Below are 22486 nucleotides of genomic sequence, written 5' to 3' on the forward strand. Positions count from 1 at the left end.
TACAGTTGTCACTCTTAGTTTGCAGAATTATGATGCTTTTTTTCTTCTTCTTTATATGTGTAAATACAAGGACTCAAAAAGTGTTGCCTATTCATTCTTTTACGGGCAAACTCAGAAGTCCACGATCCTGTGATAAAATCCTTGACTGTTCCAAAGAAGAGTGAAACTTTTTGTCACAGCATGAGTATTTCCTGGAACCATTTTTAAGTTCAGAAATAAACATATTTCCCATGGAAGTTTATTCAACTGCTATTCAAACAACATTAACTCATATAGCTGCTTCTTTCCAGTACTGTGCGTCTAGCTCATGTAAACACTGTGCTCTTACTTCACATCGAGGGAAGTCCAAATATTATTACAATACAGAATGCAAGCCAATATGGAGCGTGTACCTCCACTGGTGATGCCTTCTCTGGTAAACATCAGACTATTTTCAGAGTAATAGCAGATAACTCTTCAGAAGTACTACATATTCTTGTTTATAGAATTCTATGAAAGCTGGCAGGTTTTTAAATTGCTGTTAACGGACACATAAGTTCACAGGATTTGAAACACATGCTCTGATATAGCTAAATTCAACAACCATGGATGTTTCCCGTGAAGTGTGAGATGTAGAACAGGGGTCAGCATCTTTTCAAGTGCTGTGTGCCAGACTAATTTTTTTTCCCAACTAGAGGCTTAGTACACTTGAAGGAGCTCAGTGGCAGCTAGAAAATACTGCATCTGAAAGGATGACCTCTCCCCTACTTGTGGCACTGTATGCTGTTGACCCTTGCCTTAGATGGAAACATTTCAGCCATATGCACACCTCTCTCCCTGCAGCACTGTGAACCCTCCAGGCTGATACTGAATGCTTTCCCATTAAAATTTACTTGCATCAGTTACAGAGTGAGATTATTCATAACCTTAAAATGAAACAAGTAGCAGAAGACTAACCTGACCTTTCTTCAGGTAACAAGAATGGTAACTGTCTGGTCTATAAATATCACAGCACCTAATTCCCTCCTTTCTCATCTCTCACTTTTTCCAACTATGAAACCATAAAAAATGAAATGAAAGGTGAAGTATGCTAGACTGTGACCTTCACAAAACCATATTTTTGCTGACCCAGTACATTTCCACAAGGTTTTGGGAAGAAATAGGTAGAATTTAATTGACCATAGTGTCAAGTCAAGGGTCCTGTACAAAACACTGCTATACTGCCCCTAATGAGTCACCAGCTTTCATCAACTCATCTGGCTCATGTGGTGCCAGGTTGCAAATTGGTCATAAATGTGGTTCCATTAGTCTCAGTGCTCTGACAATCCTGGGAGCTCCAGATGCATCAGCAAGAATTCTGAAAAGGTCCCAGGTGTTTCTTGCCACCTCACTGCTATGCTTTTGATCTGCAGAAAACATACAGCTGTAGACAGAAGGAGCAACTGGTGATATAGCTGACTGGCAGAGGGGAAGACTGAAGAACAGTGAGGGAGCAACAGCTGTGCTTTAAATAATCTCTGTTTGTACACATGAGTAATGACATAAATGTATTTGGTTTTTAGAGATGGATTATGAGCCTTTAAAAGTCATAGTTACAGTAAGATTTTCATCACTCTGTCAAGTACAGTTAAATGTGCATTTGTGCCTTGTACTTTGACTATCATATCACACGAGAGATATGCAAGCTATATAAGAAAGACTATTTTTCTTCTTGAAGTATTATTTTTCAAAGAAAAGATGAAACTCTGTTCCTCTGTTATTTGCTTAACAGGCTGGAAATCCATGATCCAATTTTGTAGTTTAATTTGTAGTAACATTGTGTACAAATCTGCAATCCACAAGCCTACAAACTTCTAAAATTTGTACATGATTCTAGTGAATTTATTCTATTAAAGGCAGCAGAACTCTTGATTTAAATGAAAATGGAGCGTAAGTATAAGAATTCATAGAAAAATGGGATCTAGCCAAAATGGAGGAATGGACTGACAGTGCCTTATAAAACTCAAAAAGGAGAAACCCAAATTGCTGCCCTTTGGAAGGAAGATCCCCTTGCGGTGACACTGTCTGGGGACTGAGAGCTGGAGAGCAACTCCGTGTAAAAAAGCCCTGGGGGTCCAGTGGGCAGTGAGATGAATGTGAGCCAGCAGTGCCCTGGCAGGAGAGAGGGCCAGCAGCCTTCTGGGATGCATTAGAAAAAGCAGGGCCACTAGATCAAGGATCCACAGCAGTGCACGGCAAGATGCCAAGAAACAGCAGGTGTAAGTTGGAACAAGGTGGGTTCAGCCTGAATACACAGATGAACATTTTGCCTGTGAGGACAGCTGCCAAAAGAGGCCGTGCAGTTTGCATCCTTATTGGTTTTCAAGAGTGGGTAAGGCAACCACTCAGCTCTCACAGCAACCCTGCATCACCACTTGGCTGCATAAGAATCAACCTGGAGTCCCTCCAAACCTGAATTTCCCCATTTTTAAGATTATACTATACTGACGAGATCTTGGTTTGTGCTTTTGGAAAATTAGCAGTGTAGGTTTACTCATAAACTATGTGGCCTATTCAACGCTTTTACCAAAGTGCAATGAGGCCCATATAATTAAGAGTTCACATTTCCAGCCTCTCCCCTCAGTACAGTAACTCTGAGGCAGTAACCTCCTGAGGCATCCAATGTAACTTATTCTTGGAAGCTTAAGAGTACCCTCTGCTGGCTTAACACTGAAGTTGTGAAAATCTGCAGCTATCTGTGAAAATCTGAAATATACTGAAACAGCATGGCAGAGACAAACTCCTTTTCCTGAGTAGCACAGCTGTGCATCTCTGCATGGGGCAAACAGCTGTGCTGCAGCATTTATCACCTACAAAGGGAAGGCCTGAAGCAACATTGCACCACAGGCCACAGAGCTCTCTTTCCCAAACAACTGGAATTCCAGAGCTGTCCCATTAGAATGACTGTCTTGTCAAAATACCCGGTCAAACACCATCTGGGCGAAGAGCTTTAGCCTAAAATAAAACTTATTCTAGGGACACTCTGTTTGTTATGAACATGAACAGTGTGCAATGAATTGATAACAGAATTATGTCCTAAAAGACACAACAGCTTGTGTCTTAATGACTCATCTTTTTTCCCTTGCAAGCAAATGGGAAGAGTTTATCCAGCTTCTACAGCTCACACTGCAACAAAATTTCTTGTTGCAAAAGTTGACATCAGGTAGGAAAAATTTATTTTCATCACTGCATACATTATGATGCATAGTGAAAAAAAAATTAAGAAGTTATGAAGTACTTAAATTGGAAGGTGTTTTTCTATGGCACATAGGTCTATATATACCTACCTATGAAAGTGTTTCATTAGAAACATAACCATTTTGATGTACAGATGAGTAAACGTAAAAATGGAGCAGAGACAATTCTTTATTTCCTAACCTAATACTAAGAAGCTGTTGCTTCAGTCCAAGCTCTTGGACAAAATTACTGAAGAGCTCCAAGAGATTGCCACTGAGGACTGCCACCACACCAGGCTGCTCCATACACCTGGTGACTTTGTGTTCCCTCTTTTCCACTCCCAGTGATGTGTGATCTTTCTCTCTGCCCATGCTGAGCTGCCTTGCTGTTACTTGATAAATAAATGAAAACAACTTTCTTAGAAAGTTATAAAATCACTGAGGGGATACACTCACACAGAAAAAATTCTGAATTTCCCAAGAGCAAGTTGATTTATCTTAGTAGTGAAACTGTGTTTCACTGCTGCCAAGAGCTATGGTTAGTCATTTTCTTCAGGTAACTATATTTCGTACAAAAATGTCAGCTGTTGTTATGCTTTTCTAAATGGTATTTTCTGGTCTTCTTCGCTTCAGTGCTTGAAAATGTGACACTGCTTATTCCAGAAACCAAAAAATTTGGAAGCCAACTAAAAAGCTGCTTTTTCTAGCATTTTTTATGCTAAAGGTCAAAGATGAGTCTCAGTTCCCTGAACATGTTCCTCTTCCACCTTTTGCAAAGCAAAGATCTTATACAGGACTATCTTTTGTGCATGACCTCAAAGAAATGAAGCGTAATGAGCTGCACGTAAGAGAGTTCTTGTTTATTGTCCTAGTTATTAAAAAGAATTACTATCAAATGATAATATATTCTGATAGATAAAATAATGTGGAATGATGGAAAATACATTACCTCAGCAATTTTGTAATTAGATAGTGCATATCCAAATGGCACAGAGAGAATAATTCCACATTGGCAGGGAAGAATAAGATGACCCACTAGGTCTTGCTTGTTAGAATACTAATTTATTCACATATCCCTTTTTTGGGCAGCTATTTTTATCTACGAAGAAAAAACAAAAACAAAATAAAAAACCTGAATAAGAAGGACACCTTATTTCTTAAAGTGTGTATTCCTTCTTCCTCCACTTCATTAAAAAACAAAAAAACCCAGATTTTTTTTTAACTAAGAAATACTAAAGAAAATCAACGTTTGTTTCGTTTTTAATTAGAAAGAACTTCTTACAGGTACACAGAATGGGCAAGAATAACAGGATCTGGACCAAATTCCTAGAAGCCACTGAAAAAAATCACTGTGAACCAGAACCGACCTTATTTAAGGAGCTTTTGCTTTTTTCCTCAAGGAAGATAAATTTGCTTAGTCCAAGTACAGTATCTACCAAAACCCCCTCAAAAATACAGAAAGATTTATGAATTTACTGTATACATAATCAACCAAAATTATGGACATGACAATTTGCAAAACATGAAGCACCACCACCAAAGTATCCATAATTTCTCAAATATGCTTAAGAATACTGACATAGCAGCCCCAATATATGTTTAAAGATCCAACTGGTTTTTTTTTTTCTTCCCTCTTGGATTTACTGTGTGCTGTTAACACAGAATTCAGCAACAGAAACACGTTCTTCTAGCTGCACAACTTTCTAGCTACTGCTCATGTAGTTTCTGCACTAGTGGATGCAGTGCTAGATGTGAATCCTACATATCAAATGCTGTGATGCAACCTGGGGGGGACATGTGAGGATTAGGGCACATCTCTAACAAAAGCAGATCAAAAAGACGACCCTTAGTCCCTAAGAGCCTAAAGTTGCCCCACTGACCAAAGCCGAGTAAGAAGGGTTGGATTCAACAAAAAAGCACCATTAAGTAGAGAGACAATATTTTTACCTCAGCAGCAGATCAAGAAGTGTAACCAAATACTATTTTGCCTTCAAAGCAGTAGCAGGATCATAACCCTTTATGTCACAAGAGTAGACCTGGGCAGTTCAGGGATCAGCATGGGAGCAAAGCTAAGGCAGACAGTCCTAGACAAAAGGGTCCAAGGCAGTTGGCTGATTTTCAGTGATCGCCTTCTCCAACCCTGATGTGTGGGAAATCAAGCAAAGATGGCAGGAAGCTGACAAGAACGAACAACAAGCTCCTGACTAAAGTCAAAAAAAGAAACACACAAGGTGGAAACAGTGGCAAGTGACCTGGAAGGAATACAGAGCCACTGTCTTAGCACAAAGGAATGGAATCAAGAAAGCCAAAGCCCTCTTGGAGAAGAACCAGCAAGCAATTTGAAGAGTATTAAGGGCTGCTGTAGGCATAGCAGCAGCAAATAAAACCATGAAATTAGACAAGGTGTGAAGTTGCTGAAAGGGATGAGAAAAATTCCATTTTGATCAAAGGAATTAAAAAAAAAAAGCACAGGCAGTTGCTTTGAATAACCTCAGAAGATTCCTTTCAGAACAGATAAAATATAGTTTTAGGAAACAATCCATAGCAGTCTGAGACAGAGGGAAGGCAGGGGTATCAGGAGGTCAGCTAGGACCATTATGGACAACTGTCATTTATATTCGTGCTACACATGATCCAGGACCTCTTTGGGTCTTTAAAGCTTTTATTTTGTTGCTGGGGGTTTTCTTTCGTTGTTTATTTTTCTCTCAACACATTTTTTTCAGTTAGTCACTTGTTAAGGCAAACTTGAATTATTTGTGTGCCTCACTTTGTGTGGTATTAAGAATGGTCTGAAAGAAACCTGAAGGGCAGGGTGCACCCTGTTGTTCAGGGAGAATTGTCTCAACCTATGCACATAGTGTCGCATACATCGAGAGCTTTATGCTAAAAATGTGATTTGGTGATTTTCACAATTCTCGGGTGTTTTTTCAACTTACAGATATTTGACTTTTGAACTGTCAACTGCCTGACTGAAAAGTACTTCTCCCATACATATTAGGATGATGTATGATCAGTCCTCACCATCCATAAAAGGAAAAAGTTGTGTGTTTGTACAGTATATCCCAGATATTTTACAGTCACCCGTGTCCTGATCTTGTCTATAACTTATGGACTTTGGCACCTTTCCTGAGAAAGAAGATTGTGATTTGAACCCTTTCAGGTGATCGCTGACTTCCTAAATTACCTAGGTCATCAAGGTATTCTGCAGAAGTGCAAGAGAGACTTCATTTACCCTATTTAGGAATGGATGGTGTTACACTTTGAAGAGAGCTCAGTGTCTATTACAGACATGTTGGGAATGCACATCAAAGAAAAAATTCAGTATTATGTACCAATGTTCAGCAGAAAACAATTCAGCACATACTTTGATTTCTAAGTTTAGCCACTGCAGGAGGATTGTGGTATAGATGCTGCATACTTGATACTGCTTTCCTGGTCTTGTTTAGAGCCTTAAATGAAACATGCAGGTCTCTACATTTGCTTGCTCCTGGAAAGTGCTTCTGGACCTTCTGTCGAGTCCAGCTATCACATACAAGAGAATCTTGTCCTTTTAAGTGCCTAGATACACTATTCAGTACTATTTCCCATTGCAAAAAACACTTAGGTCAAGAAACCACAAAGTAGTAGCAAAACAGTCTAGGAAAAGGGATGCCACTTTCAATTTGATACCACAGTATGAAGTTTACACAATAAATCATAGGTATGGGTCTAGAAGTTCACCTTGTTACTTATGACAGAAGTACCTAACCAACATTTCACTAAGGCACAAATCTTGTTTGTTGGATATTTCAGATCACTTCTGGAGTATTTACCAACACATTTGTATAGTTGGACATGAGACCTGTAATTCCAGACAACCCTAAGTACAAAGTATTGTACCACATAACCAGATGTCCTTACAATGCAATGAAAAATTTAATGGAAACAGCTCATTTTCCTTTAGCACTAAACTATTAACATATACAGTAGAAAGCATTTATAGCCTGGAGTGGCTTGGTTAACAAAAAGCACTTGACCTTCATTGCCAGTTCTGCTAACCAGTTTAAATCCTGCTCTTCCACCCCTCCATTCTGATTATATAAGGCAAAACCCAAGACAACTCAGAGTCCAATCCCCACTGTATTCAAGGCAGAGGGGCAAAAAAGATTAAGTTCAGTCAAAACAATTTTTAGTTTCAACTTCTAAAATGGAGCATTAATTACAGTCTGAAGTAGTAAAAGGAGAATACAGAATAAAACAAGGGAACTAACTTTAAAAACTCAGCATCAAGAGGGCATAAAGCAGCAGCCAATATTCCTTCAATGAAAGCTCTAAATATTTGAATTCACCTTTCTGGACCCCACAGTAATTTAATGCAGAGCATCAGATGCTTATGACTGGTGGTCAGGAGAATGGGAGAACTGAGGAAAATAAGAGTATTAGTGACTCCTAATACCCAAGTACCCCATCTGTATGTTTTGTAGGGAACAATACACTGATGTTTGTACTCTGATAATGGAAAGCTGAAACATTTTTTCTCCAGAACTGAAAAAAAGTCTGGTTGTACCAGACTACTCTCATTACTTCTGCAGGTCAGGCTAGGAAGAGTTTCTCCTCTCTATCACCACAGAAAAACAAATTCTTGAAGTTCTTGGTTTTTACCAGTTCATCTCAGAGCTGAGCAATTCAGTTAAGGCTTTCTGTCCAAAGCTTTCGCAGGTAGGAAGCAAATGCTTCCACCATGTAGTTAAGAACGTCATTAGGTATCCCCCAGACTCCCAAGTAAGCTGAAAGGAGTTTAGAGTAGCAAGTTCTTCACAGGGAAGCATTATTTCAGGCTTGGAACATTAATAAAAGGGTTTGTACTGGACAGACAATTCCCTTGAGTATGAGTTGATGGTAGTTTCTAAACAGAACCAACATTTCCTGTTATGATTAACGAGCGTTCTTACCACAACCTGCAACACCTGGGAGTTAAATGTGAGCGAGCGAGTAACAAAGACAAGTGACACTCCTGCAGGATCCTTGGGGGCTAATACTACTGTAACCGGCTACACCTATGCTAAAAAACCCTAAAGATCCTTGGGTTGTATTCCATGTGCTTCCCAAACTGTCTACTTTTTCCTCCTTTTAATTTAGTACTCATTAAATACAATGCCTACCCTCCAACTTGCAAGATTTTGTGGCACATAGGCCCATCTCTAACAATTACAGCTGAGAAAGCACTGAAGATTTCATTCTCCAACTGCCAAGTTAAAAAATATCTAGATATATCAGCTAAAGAAAACTGACTTAAATAAAACTGTTACAGATACCTTAATACCACTAGGATTTAAACTATCATGCACAAGATCACCTTAGGCAGTTTTTAATATAAGAATCCAACAGAATCAGGTTTTGTACAATATCCACCTAGGTTTCCATTGCACATACAAACCTTACATGCACTGTTCACAAACTGAGCTGTGACTTAGTTTGAACAAAAGTCTTCAGAAGCATACAGAAGATGTCTGATTTTTATGGTTCATAGCCTTTTTATGTCCCCTTACCTCAGGGTACTGTTTATAAGTTCTCATAGTCAAGCCTAAACTGTATTCTTCTTAGCTGTATTCTACAACCCCTCGTTATACTCCCTGTATCCACCACCACAATGTATTCTAAGCTTTACTGACTTCCACCAGAGACTGTAGCTGGACAGTCCCTGCTTTATTTACAGCTGTGACAGTCCTACAGGATATATCCATTTTAGCTCTTATACTCGCCTTTAAGCTTACAGACAATACATAGGAAGCGGTGTCTATGCTGTGCTTATAAGCTTTCCCTCTGAAATGGCATGAGAGACAAGATGAAAAATTGACTGTAGTATGCTTGCTCTGCAGTAGACAGAAGGCTATTGCACACAGCAGTAGGCTGTAGTGAAAGTCCTGTATTCATCAATTCTAGAGAGTATTCACATAATAACTATGAGCCACTGCAGGCATGTGTTAGCCAAACCTACTTTTCATCACTTTATAAACTAGTTTACATATTTAATGCAAGTACCTGTCAGTAAGACCTGTCAACCTGCCTTTGAAAAGTTAAGTTTGACATAATTCTTCCCTTAGAGGGAAGTGTGTGTGAGAGAGGGGATATTGTTGGGTTTTTTTTCATATGTATTCCAACACAACTGAGTGCCAGAATTCAGTGCTGAACTGAAATACAGTTTACAAGGTTCTAGGGTTTTGGATTTTTTGAGGGTTGTTTGGGTTGCTTTTGTGGTTTTGTATTTCTTTTTCATTGACTTAAAAGAAAAATAGGTATGACAACACATCAAGGTATTAACATCTTAAAAATTTTAAGGCACATTCCAACAAAATAAACTTTTATTGAATGCAATATTAGGCATTCTATTTTGTTTAAGGGAACAGCCCTTCCACCCCCCAGGAGATTCCCTTTGACCATTTCCAAAAGCTGTATTTCAGTTACAGAAATATTTCTCATGATTAGAAACAACAGACTTCAGTCTAAATTTTCCTTGAATTATGAAGTGCAACTAAATTCTTCCAGAAGATAATAGTTTTCAGTAGGCACTACAATGAGAAGCCTGCAAGTTGTTTACAGCTGCTGGGTACAATGTTACGTTCACTCAAACTTTATACTAACCCATCTAGAGTGTTGTTCTTGAAGAATTATATAAAAAGTGGAATTTAAGAATAAAGAAATGCAGCTTAAACAGCAGGTTGTCACCATTTAAAAAAAAAAAAAGTCTTAATGGCAACCTGCATATTTCATACGACTTCCACAGTATGTCAGCTAGCAGAGGCTTAGTCCAATAATTTAAAACTTGAGATAGGAATGTCTTTTGGTTCTGAACGCAGATCATAAGTCAACATGTTCAGTATGTGAAGGCTCAGTTGTTTCATTCTCTACTTCCTCTCCTGTGAAGTTAAACATCACAATTAGAATACAAATCTACTATGAATTATACATATATAATTATGATTTTTGAAATTAGGATTTTTTAAAGAGAAACCCAAATCAACATATTTATCAAGACCAGAGAAGCAATTAAGCTCTATATAACATCTACTTGCACCATTCTCCTAACCTAAGCTTGTATTTATTTTTTTTACTATATGGAAACAAAATTTTTCAAATAAACTGGTATTACACTGTTAGTGGAAGGAAAAAAAAAAATCAGCACAGGTATTCTATCCTAGGCTTTTGTTTTCAGCTATTCACAGTGAATTTCCTTCTTTTCACACAATCTATCAGTAGTAGTTCCAATATTTGAAAAAATAGGGCAAGTCTTACTTAGAATTGTTTTCTATAGTACAAACTGCTCAGTTCAGATGTTACAACAACCTTGAAAAAAGCAGAGCAATTTTATTCTATTGGGAAAAGCAGTATATAAACCAAAAAACCTAAGCCAATTTGACAACCTTTCATTTTACTTTTAGTCTCAAAATGTCAGACCACATTAAAAATCATAGTAACCTGATACCCTGCACATCAGAGAAGTACCTAACTAATTCTAAAGGAGTAATAACAGTGAGCACCGAGAGTATAAGGTATGAACTGAGTGGTCTTGAGCAGCAAAACAACATGCATCTTTACAACTTATTAGTACAAGATGAAAAATCAGTCTTGGGGATGGAAGTGGGGGGACAAAAAATCCAAACAAGCTAAGAAGTAGAAAGAAAATAAAGGTATGAAATTAAGTGTCTCTCATCTGTTGTCCTACAGCTGTTATTGCAAAATAATCCCATTTTTCTCTCTGGAATTGTAAAAGAAGCCTGGATGGAGTAATGGAATCTTTAATGAATGTAGTTCTGTCTGTATAGGTCAATATATCCTAGAAAAAAATGACAGTTGCATTTTTTGACTGAAGGTATAGTTTAAGTGAAGCTAAACAGTTCCCTATGACTGACAGATGGATGTCTTCACCTTAACACCAGCACTGGCACATACGTGATCACAAAATAAACAAATTCAGCTTTGTCATCCAGCAAAAAGAATTCATAATTTTCTGAGATTTCAATGAGTTGAAGATTGCATGCAATCAGGTAAACCCTTAAGTCACTACAATTAATGATAAAGGAAAGAAGTGGGGAGGATGAACTCCTTTTATGACAGCAGAAATTTGCTAGCTCATTTTATGCAAAAAAGCCAAACCCTTAAGTGACTTAAAAACACAATCTTGAGTTAAGCAAAAATGTAGCAACACAAGAACAGAATCTTTAAAAACATAAACTATCTTTAAGCAAAACAACATGACAGTGTGGCCTACACTATGAACTATTGATACAGACCACAGCTGTATGAAGATGACAAATTATACAGAGGGGTTTACAAGCAACTAGCCCCTTAGACTGAAATAAAACTCTAAGTTGTTGATACAGCATATCTTTTAAAAAATTGTCCCTGAAAAGCTACTTGCCTGGTTTTACAGTTTGAACACATGTTCCATCCTTATCTTCAAACCCTTCTGAACATACACACTTGTAACTACCTGACGTATTAACACAGTCTTGATTCTCTTTCGTGCAGACCTTCTCAGGAAGGTTACATTCGTCTATATCTAGAGATAGCACAGGGAAAGAAAGAGTCCACTGCTGTTATTTTGTTATAAACCTTATTTGCGCTCAGTCATATAAACAAAATTCTATTCAAATATGAAAAACACTGAAGAGCAGAATGCTGCTGCAACAGACTTCACTTCTGTTAAAATAATCTAATTCTTCATGATTTGGACGTTTCAAAGTTATTCAGATAACACCCAGGACTGTTGTTTTTAATGTTTTGCAGGTCCCTGTACAGAGAAATGTATTAAGCAATTATGTTTGTCACAATCAGGCAATTCATCTTAACCTACTGAACATTTCCCCCACAGTCATTTTCTATTTATACCATCAAAGTATAGCTAAAGGGAGCAGAGCTTGTAAATACTACATCAGTACAGTGAATAGCTACTTCAGATTACGCATATGTCCTGCTCCTTCCCACAGAGGAAGTCTAATTTCACATTATAATTCACTAAGAATGAATACCATTTGAACTTGGACATTGATGGATTAACAGAATTCCTGTCTTTCTGTTACAAAATGAATAGAAACACAGATCTGAAGTGGTAGGTAAGTGACGAAACTCATGTACCTGTTTCCTGAACCTACTAAAAAATACCTTGTTCCCTCATACCAGTGATTCACTTTAAGCCTTGCCAAGGATATTAGCTCAGTAATATAAAGGAAGTTATTAAGAATGTCTTTGCAGCTAATACCAGAACGGCTGGGTTCATTTTGACAGGCATGAAAGCTGAAGCACACAAATGTCAACGTACTTATGAGCTCCTCAGCATGGCTAAGCAAGAGTGAGCAAACCAGTGTTCTACCAGGTACAAGTCTACCAACCTGTACACTTCTCATCTTCCTTCACATATCCAGATGCACAGGTCTTGCATTTTTCAAAACCTTCTCCTGTGCAACCTACACAGCTGGCATCACATGCTAAAGATAAAATATTTTATGCATTAAAAAATTGTATATCTGGGGTTTAAAATACTACCCTTAAAGTCAGATGGCTTACCCACACAAGGAATCATGGAATGGCTTGGGCTGGAAGTTAAACTTAAAGATCATCTAGTTCCAACCCCTCCACCATGGGTTGGATACCTTTCACTAGACCAGGTAGCTCAGAGCTCCATCCAACCGGTCTTTGAACACGTCCAGGGACAGGGCATTCATAACTTCTCAGGTCCAGTGCCTCAACACCCTCACAGTAAAGATTTTCTCCTAATATCTAATCTAAACCTATTCTTTTTCAGCTTGAAGCCATTCCTCCTTGTCTTGTCCATTACATGCCCTTGTAAAAAAGTCCCTCTCCACCTTTGTTGTAGGCCTCTTTAGGTACTGAAAGGCAGTGGAGCCTTCTCTTCTCCAGAATGGACAATCCCAGCTCTTTCAGCCTGTCCTCACAGGGAAGGTGATCTTCTTGATCAAGATCTTCACAGTTGACCCACTCAGGCAGGGCCATGCCTTCCTTATGTTGGAGGCCTCAGAGCTAGATGCAGTACTTGAGGTAGGGGGTCCCACAAAAACAGAGTAGAAATAACCAGAAATTTCTTGTTTTACTCATACAATAGGTCTGAAGTTTCATCCCCCCGTGCCCACTGAGGATCAGACCACACTGTACCAAATACCTATCATGCATTTTCTAGCATTACCTCTAGCATTAGATTAGGATTCTAGATAGTAAAATACAACAGTGGATTGAAAAGAAACCTTTGCATGAGAAAGATCCATCTGTATTCAAACAATACTGGTGCTCTTTGCAAGGAGAAGCAGCACATTCATCTAAATCTGAAAGATAAAAAGTGACAAGTTACCTAAAATAGTAGTCATGATTTAACATCCAGATTAATATTTGAATGCTATAAACTTAAACTGACTGCATTGAGAATAATTGTTCCAATGAGTTTGGGGTCAGGTATGCAACATGTTAGATACTAGCTAGTTAGAACTAGCGTGGTAACATACACTGTTTTGTTCAGCTTAAACCTGCATTAGAAAATCAAAACTGATCCTTAGATGTTTTGTGATGGCAATAAAAGATGTACCAGAAATTCAAGAGCTCAAATTAAATAAACTTCCAGGATACCTGCAATCCTTGTCATTTTCAAGTCACGCATTTATGCAAGTATCATAACAAACAAGCAGACAGCCTACTGTTCTGGAACACTATTTTCTCCTCTACTCCTATGTTACCAAGTTACAGAACTTTTTATATGACTAAAAAACTTACATAAATGCACATACATACACCACTTAGTATTCTACACAAAGCAAATTGGAGCAAACCAGGTTATGATTAGGATCAGGCAAGCTGAAAACCAATTCCACTGCACAGTTAAAACATGCAAACCTTATGATTTTGAGGAAAGGCTGCAAGAGTATTTCATTAATCGGACAAAGAAAGGCTATTATTGCTGTCCCTTTCCTCCTGTCACTGCTGTCACTCTCATCCTGTTGCTGCACCCATCATTCCTACTGATTACTCAATTGATTTATAGTTCATTAGTGACAATAATTATTTGGAAAACCCCAGCTGTACAGAAGACAGTATCAAAGCATCTTAAAAATGCCCTTGGATTGCTCAATAGTTGCCTAAGCAGGTATTGCAAGAGCTGTAATTCAAGCCCAGTTCTCACTGGCACTTTGAAAAGGAAGCAGTTCTAAGACACTGTTTCCAGGCCTTATGTTAGAGGTCTTTAAGGGGTCAAATTCAACCAGTTAAACAGAATGTGTTAGTCTCCCCTAGTGCCTTCCTGCACTGGGAGTATTTTCAGTGTTCACATTTTTCCTGAAGTGTTTCACACTTATCTCCTCATAAACCAAGTTAAATTATAAGATAGAAACAGGTAAGAGATTAATGGAATGACTGAGCTTGATGTCTCCCAGTATTTCTGTCCAACAACAAGAAAAATTAGCATGCATGGCTTATAGCGAAGTGTTTGAACTCTCTTAGGGCCGAGCATTTATGACAAAGTTATGTGAAGACAATTGTGCAATTAGTACAAAATATGTAGTTAAGTTTACAGGAATCTTCTAGTAGTTGACAAAATAGCTTAAATCAAGAGCAGGACATTGTTTATCATTCAAATAAACACCAAGAAAACTCATGTCTCAAAAGAAACACCCTGCTTGCTGCTATATGTATTCCACTAAACTAAAAAAACATACAGTGAACAGTATGATAACTATCATCACCAGGCAATCAGTGGGGAGAAAATACTGCTTTCCTGCAACATGAAACAAGTTAGGAAGACAGAGACTAATGAAACTGTAGAAATCTAAAGTGACAGATCGTTTCCATAAAATACAATAAAACTTGGAAGTGATGTCATCTAATCTTACTAGCCATTGTTACTATAAAACCTGTTTGAAGTCTGCCAAGCATTACTCACCCACACAAGCTCCACCTTCATTTTTAACCCAGCCTTCTTTACAGTCTTGGCAGTCCTTGTTACTTGAACCAGTACAAGTCTTACAGGCAGCATGGCAGGCTGAGAGGAGAAAACTACAAGCTGAGTTTTGTTGAGAGATCCCAAGACAAGTTTGGGCACACAAACTCTCAAAGAAAACCTTATTTAGGATTCACTGGAAGCCATCATCTTTTAGCAGCTTGAAACTCCCATTCACAAGATGGCACCTCCATAAGGTCAAGATTTAATTTAGAAACATGGAGCTATCTGTCCAAAACAACTGCAAAATCCCAAAATACCCCTGGAAACCAAACCTAGCAATTACAGTTATTTGCACCACTGAGAACACTGCCATGAAATTCTAGTGACTAGAAGTGGCAGGTCCAATTTCTAAAATATTTGAAAAGAGGAGATCAGGAAGGCAAATTTAGATCAGCCCCTCAGAGCTGGGACATGAGTTTAAACATCAAACTCTGCACTTCTCTACCTAATGAATCCTCACACTACTTCATTTGCAACTAGCTATGAGATCAGTGTGTGAACTGATATTACTCTGAAGAACTTCAGAAGAAAATATACTATAAATCCAGTTGTAGATCCATATTTTATACATATATATATAAAACGCATATATAACGCACCATATGTAACATACGTATGCTATATATTGTAATGTAAAATGAATCATACAGAAGAATTTCTACACAACCAGATTAAAAAAAAAAACCAATATAGACTATTTAAAAACAATCTTATTAGATCTCAGGGTCAGGATGTAGCAGTTGCAGAATCTCATCAAGGGCCTAAGAACAATTGAAAATCTGACCAATGCAAAATTTTATTTCTATGACCCTGACTTTGTTTCAAAATTAAACTCAGGCATACCTAACTGGAATCTAAGTAGTTTGCAGTACAGATCAACTGTTTCCATGCCTATTTATTCCATTTAAGCTTATCTGAGACATGAGGAAAACCTAGCTTTTAAAGTAGTTCAGTATGCAGTAATTTCAGCTCAAGATTTTAACAGTACTTTGGAAGCAGAGAGGCAAAGATTTTTATGAATTCTGCTTCTTAAAGCAGAAAAAAAAATTAAAAATCAAGGGCAATCTGGAAGAATGACTTAGCAAAACCTTAGAATTCCGCCAAACTAACTGACATGTCTTTTACGCTTAAAGCTGAGTGACCAAATTATGTTTTCTTCCTGCATTTGTTAGTTTAAACTGCTTCTAGTTTTGCTTACAAAAACTAAAGAAGTTACACAAAGATGTAGGCACGTGTTAAGACTTTGTTACCTGTACAAACGGAATGCGTCTCATTTCTCAAGGAACTGAAGTAACCACTGGAACAGTCCAAACAAAATTCTCCCGTGTACTCCTTCTTACAGCTACAGGAGCCATCTCCACCTCGGGTACCATCACCATCGCAGTGGCCATTTCCATGGCAAGGTCTTTCTGACCCACCATGACAAGCTAAAAAGGATCAAAAATATTTTTAAATAGGATGTTTAAGGAAATAACTTTCTACTCTCAGACACAAGCACCCGAAGTCCCTCCCTCTTCACAAAAAATAAAATAAAAACTAAGTAAAAAAAAGTCACACTCAACCGGGATATAATTTACAAAGTCTTTTTTACCCTTGTGAGTAACCAAAAAGTTTGCAATAAGGCAATGCTCAATAATATATTCAAGTACAAGAGAAACTCAAAACCATCTCCAGGAAAGTTCATTTATCAATTTAATCTTGGGTAAAGACCATGGCTCAAAATTTTATTTATTTTCCTAGCTTCCTGGATAAAATTGGTATCTTTATTTTTTCTGGGTCTCTGAGAAGGCTCATATCACAGTTGTAAAAATCTACCAGATATCACTTAGATCCATATAGGGAACGACGATTTAATTTTTACCAATATATTAAGCGGCCAAAATAGATGTCTTAACAAGGTGCAAAGTTTTAGAGATTTATAAATTATACCTGCTTCAGAGGCCAAAATATCTCTCACCACTTTTGCAAAGACCTTACTTTCATCTACCACCTACTTTTACCTAATTTCTCTCACTGCCTTTTTAACTGATCCTCAGTTGCAAGTTTCTTCATTTAATCCCCCAGCAGCATTTTGGCTGTTTTACTCTTGAAACTGGTCAAGGATTCTTGTCTACACAGATTCTGCAAGGCCACCTAAACAACAGCCTTCATGTCACAGAAAGCCTTTAAAGATGGATCAGGTGTGGATATGAGCATCAGATCGATGGTTTCTGCACATCTCAGTACCCTTGACAGCTCTGTACATTACTACATGCTCAGAAGACTTTTATTCAGGCAGGATATTCACAAGCCACTTAATTATGAGGCAACAGACAGGTACATACTACACAGCAGCCAGTGTCTCATGCAAAGTATCATACATCATGTATTGGTCCATGACAGGAAAGACTGAAACAAACAGGTAAAAAAACCTATCTGCTACTGAATTTTTCAGAAGTTTTCAGAAGAAAAATTACCAAGGCAATCGGGTCCATATGTTCCAGCAGGGCAGCAAACTTCTACTGTTTCAATGCAAAACCACTTAAACAAATCAGGATACTTCTTCTTTCTGTATATGAAAGACATTCATTTACAAACAAAAAGAACAGAGATTCTTTAAAAGCATCACACAATTGAGCCAGCACAATACAGAAGAGAAATCTATTGCACATGACAGATTAGAAACCTGTTTCTTCTGAAGATTTCAGGAACCATTTTCTAGAAGTCCTCCAACTTGAAAATGTACTTTTTAAAATACAACACTATTAGCAAGCTCTACTCAAATTTTATAGATTATATTAAAGAAAAAAGTGAAGTAAGAGCAACAAATAAAATCAATTCATCTTCACACACACACACTCCTTTTTTAAAAGGCCTTACTTTTAGGGAAGGTTTATATATAGTTTAAACAGTCTTATTTATGTCTTTTTCTTGTAGATAATTGCTGTGTCTTTTTCTCAAGTATACAGAAGATAGGCATTTGCTCAAATTATTGGCAACTTGATGACAGGGTTAAACTTCCTCCTCTTTTTTAGCACTGATCGAGTATTATTTTAGAAGAATTTTTTTAAATTAAGAAGTCATTTATATGTTACTTGACCACCAGAAAATACCCCAAATTAATTGAGTCCAACTCCCAGCTCCTCGCAGGACTTCCTACACTAAACCACATGAGCAAGAGTGTCCTCTAGATGATTCCTGAAGTCTGACAAGCTTGGTGCTGTAGGGAACCTGTTCCAGTGATCGACCACCCTTTATGTAACAACTTGTAAAAAATACCTAAGGTATTAATGGACAAAAACTGTCTTTGGAAACTACCACTGAAACAGAATGACATTTGGATATTGCAGGTTAAAGAAAGGAAGGTGAACAATAAATCACATTCAAAATGTCTATACAAAAACTTTCCAAACCCCAATGTATTTTATAATTTTTTTTTATTATTTTTGGAAGTCTACTTTGTCAAATTTTCTAGTTTAAGACCAGTTCTGCAAATTTTAGCCAAATTAAAGTCGCTGGGTTGCATAGTTTACCTTTCTGGAAGGCATGTCCTACGAGGAGCACCTAAGGACTCTGTGCTTGTCTAGAAGGAGGTGGAAGGGGTGGCCTCATGGCTCTCTGCAGCTTCCTGAGGATGGAAAGTGGAGAAGAAGGTGCCGATCTCGGTTGTATTTAATGACAGGACACAGGGGAAGGGTTCACAGCTGTACCAGGAGAGGTTTAGACTGGACATTAGGAAACATTTCTTTACCAAGAGGGCGATCAAACACTGGGACAGGTTTCCTAGAGAGGTAGTGTAGGCCCCAAGCCTGTCAGTGTTTTAGAGGTGTTTGGATAATGTCCTTGACAACATGCTTTAACTTTTGATCAGCCCTGAAGAGGTCAGGCAGTTGGACTAAGTGATCATTGTTCCTTCCAGCTGAAATATTCTGTTCTCTGCTCTGCTATTCTATTCTATTCCTTTCATGAGGTGTTAACATATATACAATCCTGTATACTTAGGTAAAAGGATAAAGCAGTCATTTAGAAGAAAGTGGATTATCAAAAAAACCTTATCCAGTTATGAAACATTATAATGGCAGTTCACCCTACTGAATTCTAGTTAATTAGGAGTGCTGACAGTCTAAATTAGTGGAAAATACTTAGAAGAAACATTATTTGGAACTAAAACATCCAAATATTAAGAAAGCTAAATGCTATACTGCCATCCTTGCACTAATTACATTTAAGACTAGTACATGAAACACTTAGCTATAACAGAAATCACAGTCCAGCTCAAAAGGCAGGTAGGAAAATCAGCTGCTACTCTACCATCCTCATGAGATCCAATTTCTACACTGATTAGCATCAACTATTCTTTTGATTGACAGCAGGACAAAATGTAGTTTCAGGAAAAAAAAGCAAGTATACAAAAAACTCACAAGAACCAAAGAGTCCCTTGCATTTTTGTGACAAAGGAAAACAAATAAGGGAATAAACTTCCCAATTTTCCAATGCTAGTTTGCCTCAACACCCCACTGGTAACTAAGTAGACAGTGTATAAGACACAAGTGTAGATGCTTTGGTGCAACACTACTGGAATTGAAAATCAAAATGAACACAGTACAGCAGCACATGATACTAAAAGTCAGCCTGAAACCAGCTGTACCCAATGGCAACTCTTGAAGGATAATGAAGAATTACCCATACTGCTATTGTTCAGGAACAAGATTCAACATTATTAGTTCATCCTCTTAGATAACTTATTCACACAAAGATCTCTAGCAAAAAAATGATACTTACAATTTGAACCACCATTTCTCTATAAGTTCTTCATGTTCTTCTACCATGTTGTTACATTCAAAGTTGCTACTGTCGCACAGATTCTCTATGATCTCTACTAGACGAATTTCACTACGGGCAGAGAAGGAAAACTGTAAATTTGATTTAAATGTTCGACACAAGACATGACAGAGCAGCCAGACTTCAGTGAGAATATTTCATCAGTTTATGGGGTGCCCTGAACTAGTTTCAGAACACACCAAGTATCAGAATGAAGAACTAATAAACATTACTTCAGTCAAAAAAAACCCAAATCCAAAACCAGAATAATGAGCACGAGAACCTTGTAACTTGCTTGCATTTACTATGTTTGCAGATTGTAGGTTTGATAGATTTTTAGCTTCCCAGAAAATTGGAGTGCTGTACTTTTCTCTTATGTTCAACAATACATTTAATATATTTTTATTTGATACAAGCCTGTGAATCTCACAGTAATATCTCAGTGCTCCAACTAAGACAAACATTTGAAATGCAGGAGAAGGATACCAGGTTACTTCGCTCCATGATCAATTATATATACCAGTGCTACAGTAATCTGCATTCTCTTTGGTGCTGAAATAGTGACAACTCTAGGGAGGAGATACTGCTTCAATTCTAAACCAAGTATTTCAGTACTCTGTACCTTTTATGACTAGCAATAAAGTATTGACTATTACTTAAGATCATTACTTTAAGACTTTAATGGCTAAATAGAAAAAACCTACTATGACTAATGACAGAATTAACTTCTGTTGTTTTCAGAAACCAGACGAATAAAGGCATTAATAAGGCATTTCAGTCTTTATTATAATCTTTAGATTACAATGTAATATAACATTTTAATAATTAAGAATTTAAGATTTGGACAAGAGAAACCGTAACTGCAAAGTTCAGTATTTAAGTTCCAAACAAACAACGGTACAGTGAAGTTACACACAGTGGATGCAAAACACAGCTGAATGAGAAGCACTTGAGACAGCTCACCTGGACTCATACTTTGACAGCGTCTTCTCTTCCCAAGCTGTGTTTCCACCACCAAAGTTTTTTTTAGCTGTATCTGCTAAACCCTACAAATAAAAAGTACCAGAAATTACACAGGGTTTGTTTCTAACAAAAATTAAGGGCAATAATAAACGCTTATATAAAATTGTGGAAAATGCCATGCAGAAACTACATTAGAGCCCTCAAGCCGCTGATCGAATTCCTGAGTGAAAGCAACTGCTAATGACAACACACAAAGTGAGAAAGTGCAGGTTACAGCATAACACGATTAAATTTTCCTAAGGCATAAGCAAGGCTTTGTTACAGTCTTGGTTTACAAAAAAACCCCATGCACGTATGAAACTTTACACCCTTCTCCCTCAAGTTCTCAGGAAGTTTTTCATTATCATTTGAACAGAACCTCTACTTCACTCAGTTCTGATAACAGCCCAATCCGCACCACGTTGTAACTTAAGCACACAACCATACAACAAGGCGATCAGCACAGCTGTCCCCAGTCAGAGCCAATGCCACCAAACGACACCTCAAGCGACAGTTCAAGCGACCTAGCGAGCCTGCAACAGCCGATATGCGTATGGAGAGCACTAAGCACCTGCCACCAGGCGCAGCAGCCCCTCGCTGCCGACACTGAATCTACGGCTGCTGCAAGTGGCAACAGTGAATGTCTGGGGACGAAGCTTTCCACCAGCACTTCCCATGGAGCCGGGCACGCTCCAACGGAGCCAGCCTTTTTGCACAAAAAGCACCAAAACACCTTTGACGGCAGAGATGGAGGAGCTCTGCCACCCACCAGCCTCAGCACTGCGACCGCTGCCGGGGCAGGACCCGCCGCTGCCCCGTCACTGGGCCGGGCGCCGCCAGAAACGCGGCTCGGGCGGAGGCGCTCTCGCAGTGCGGCCTCTGGGCGCAGAGCCGGCCTGACTCCTGCCGCGCCCGCCGGCGCTGCCCGGTCAGGGGCCGGCGCTGCCCCTCGGCGCCGCGGGCGCGGAGCCGCCTGCGCCGCTACTCGGCCCCGCCGAACCCCGGCCCCACCACGGGGCCGCCCCCTACGGGACCGATCCCGCGGCCCTGCCACCCACCTGGTTGAACCTGTCCACGATGCCCCGGCAGGTGGAGCACGCCAAGCGCCGCCGCTCACCGGCGCCGCGGACAGGCGGCGGCAGCAACAGGGCAGCGCAGAGCAGCACGGCCAAGGCCACACGGGCCGGTCGCGGCGCGGGGCCCGGGCGAGGAACGGGGCCGGGCCCCATGGCGAGGGCGCGGGACCCCTGGATGCGGAGCGGGGCCGCCCCAGCCGAGCCCCCTCAGCGGCGGCCACACTCGCCTCGCCCCGCCCCGGCCCCGCCGGCCCGCGAGCTCCATTCAGATTTCCGCGTCAGCCCCACGCGCGCACCGGCCCCGGGTGCTCGTTGGTCGAGGCGGCGGAGCGAAGGGACGTGGTCCAATCAGCGCCTGCCACGCTCCGGACCAATGGGAGGCCCCCGCGTGCCCAGAGAGCTGGGCGGGGGGCGGGGCAGAGCTGCATGAGCGA

The 22486-nt window shown here is 39.3% G+C and overlaps 1 protein-coding gene across 1 annotated transcript; it reads right to left on the minus strand.

The window, feature by feature from the left end:
• Positions 1-4809: 4809 nt before the first annotated feature.
• On the minus strand, positions 4810-22267 carry CRELD2 (cysteine rich with EGF like domains 2). The gene is made up of 10 exons (XM_042018253.1): positions 22035-22267; positions 20938-21020; positions 19936-20046; positions 17631-17722; positions 16425-16601; positions 15115-15213; positions 13433-13510; positions 12563-12658; positions 11593-11733; positions 4810-10090 (listed from the first exon to the last, which is right to left on the minus strand). The coding sequence occupies exons 1-10, from the start codon at positions 22203-22205 to the stop codon at positions 10032-10034; spliced, it is 1107 nt and encodes a 368-aa protein (XP_041874187.1). The 5' UTR covers positions 22206-22267; the 3' UTR covers positions 4810-10031.
• Positions 22268-22486: the final 219 nt, after the last annotated feature.

Source organism: Corvus kubaryi, unplaced genomic scaffold (assembly GCF_017639235.1).
Source record: "Corvus kubaryi isolate FWS band 111438036 unplaced genomic scaffold, C.kubaryi_AGA036_p1.0 137, whole genome shotgun sequence".
In the NCBI taxonomy this organism is placed as follows: domain Eukaryota; kingdom Metazoa; phylum Chordata; class Aves; order Passeriformes; family Corvidae; genus Corvus; species Corvus kubaryi.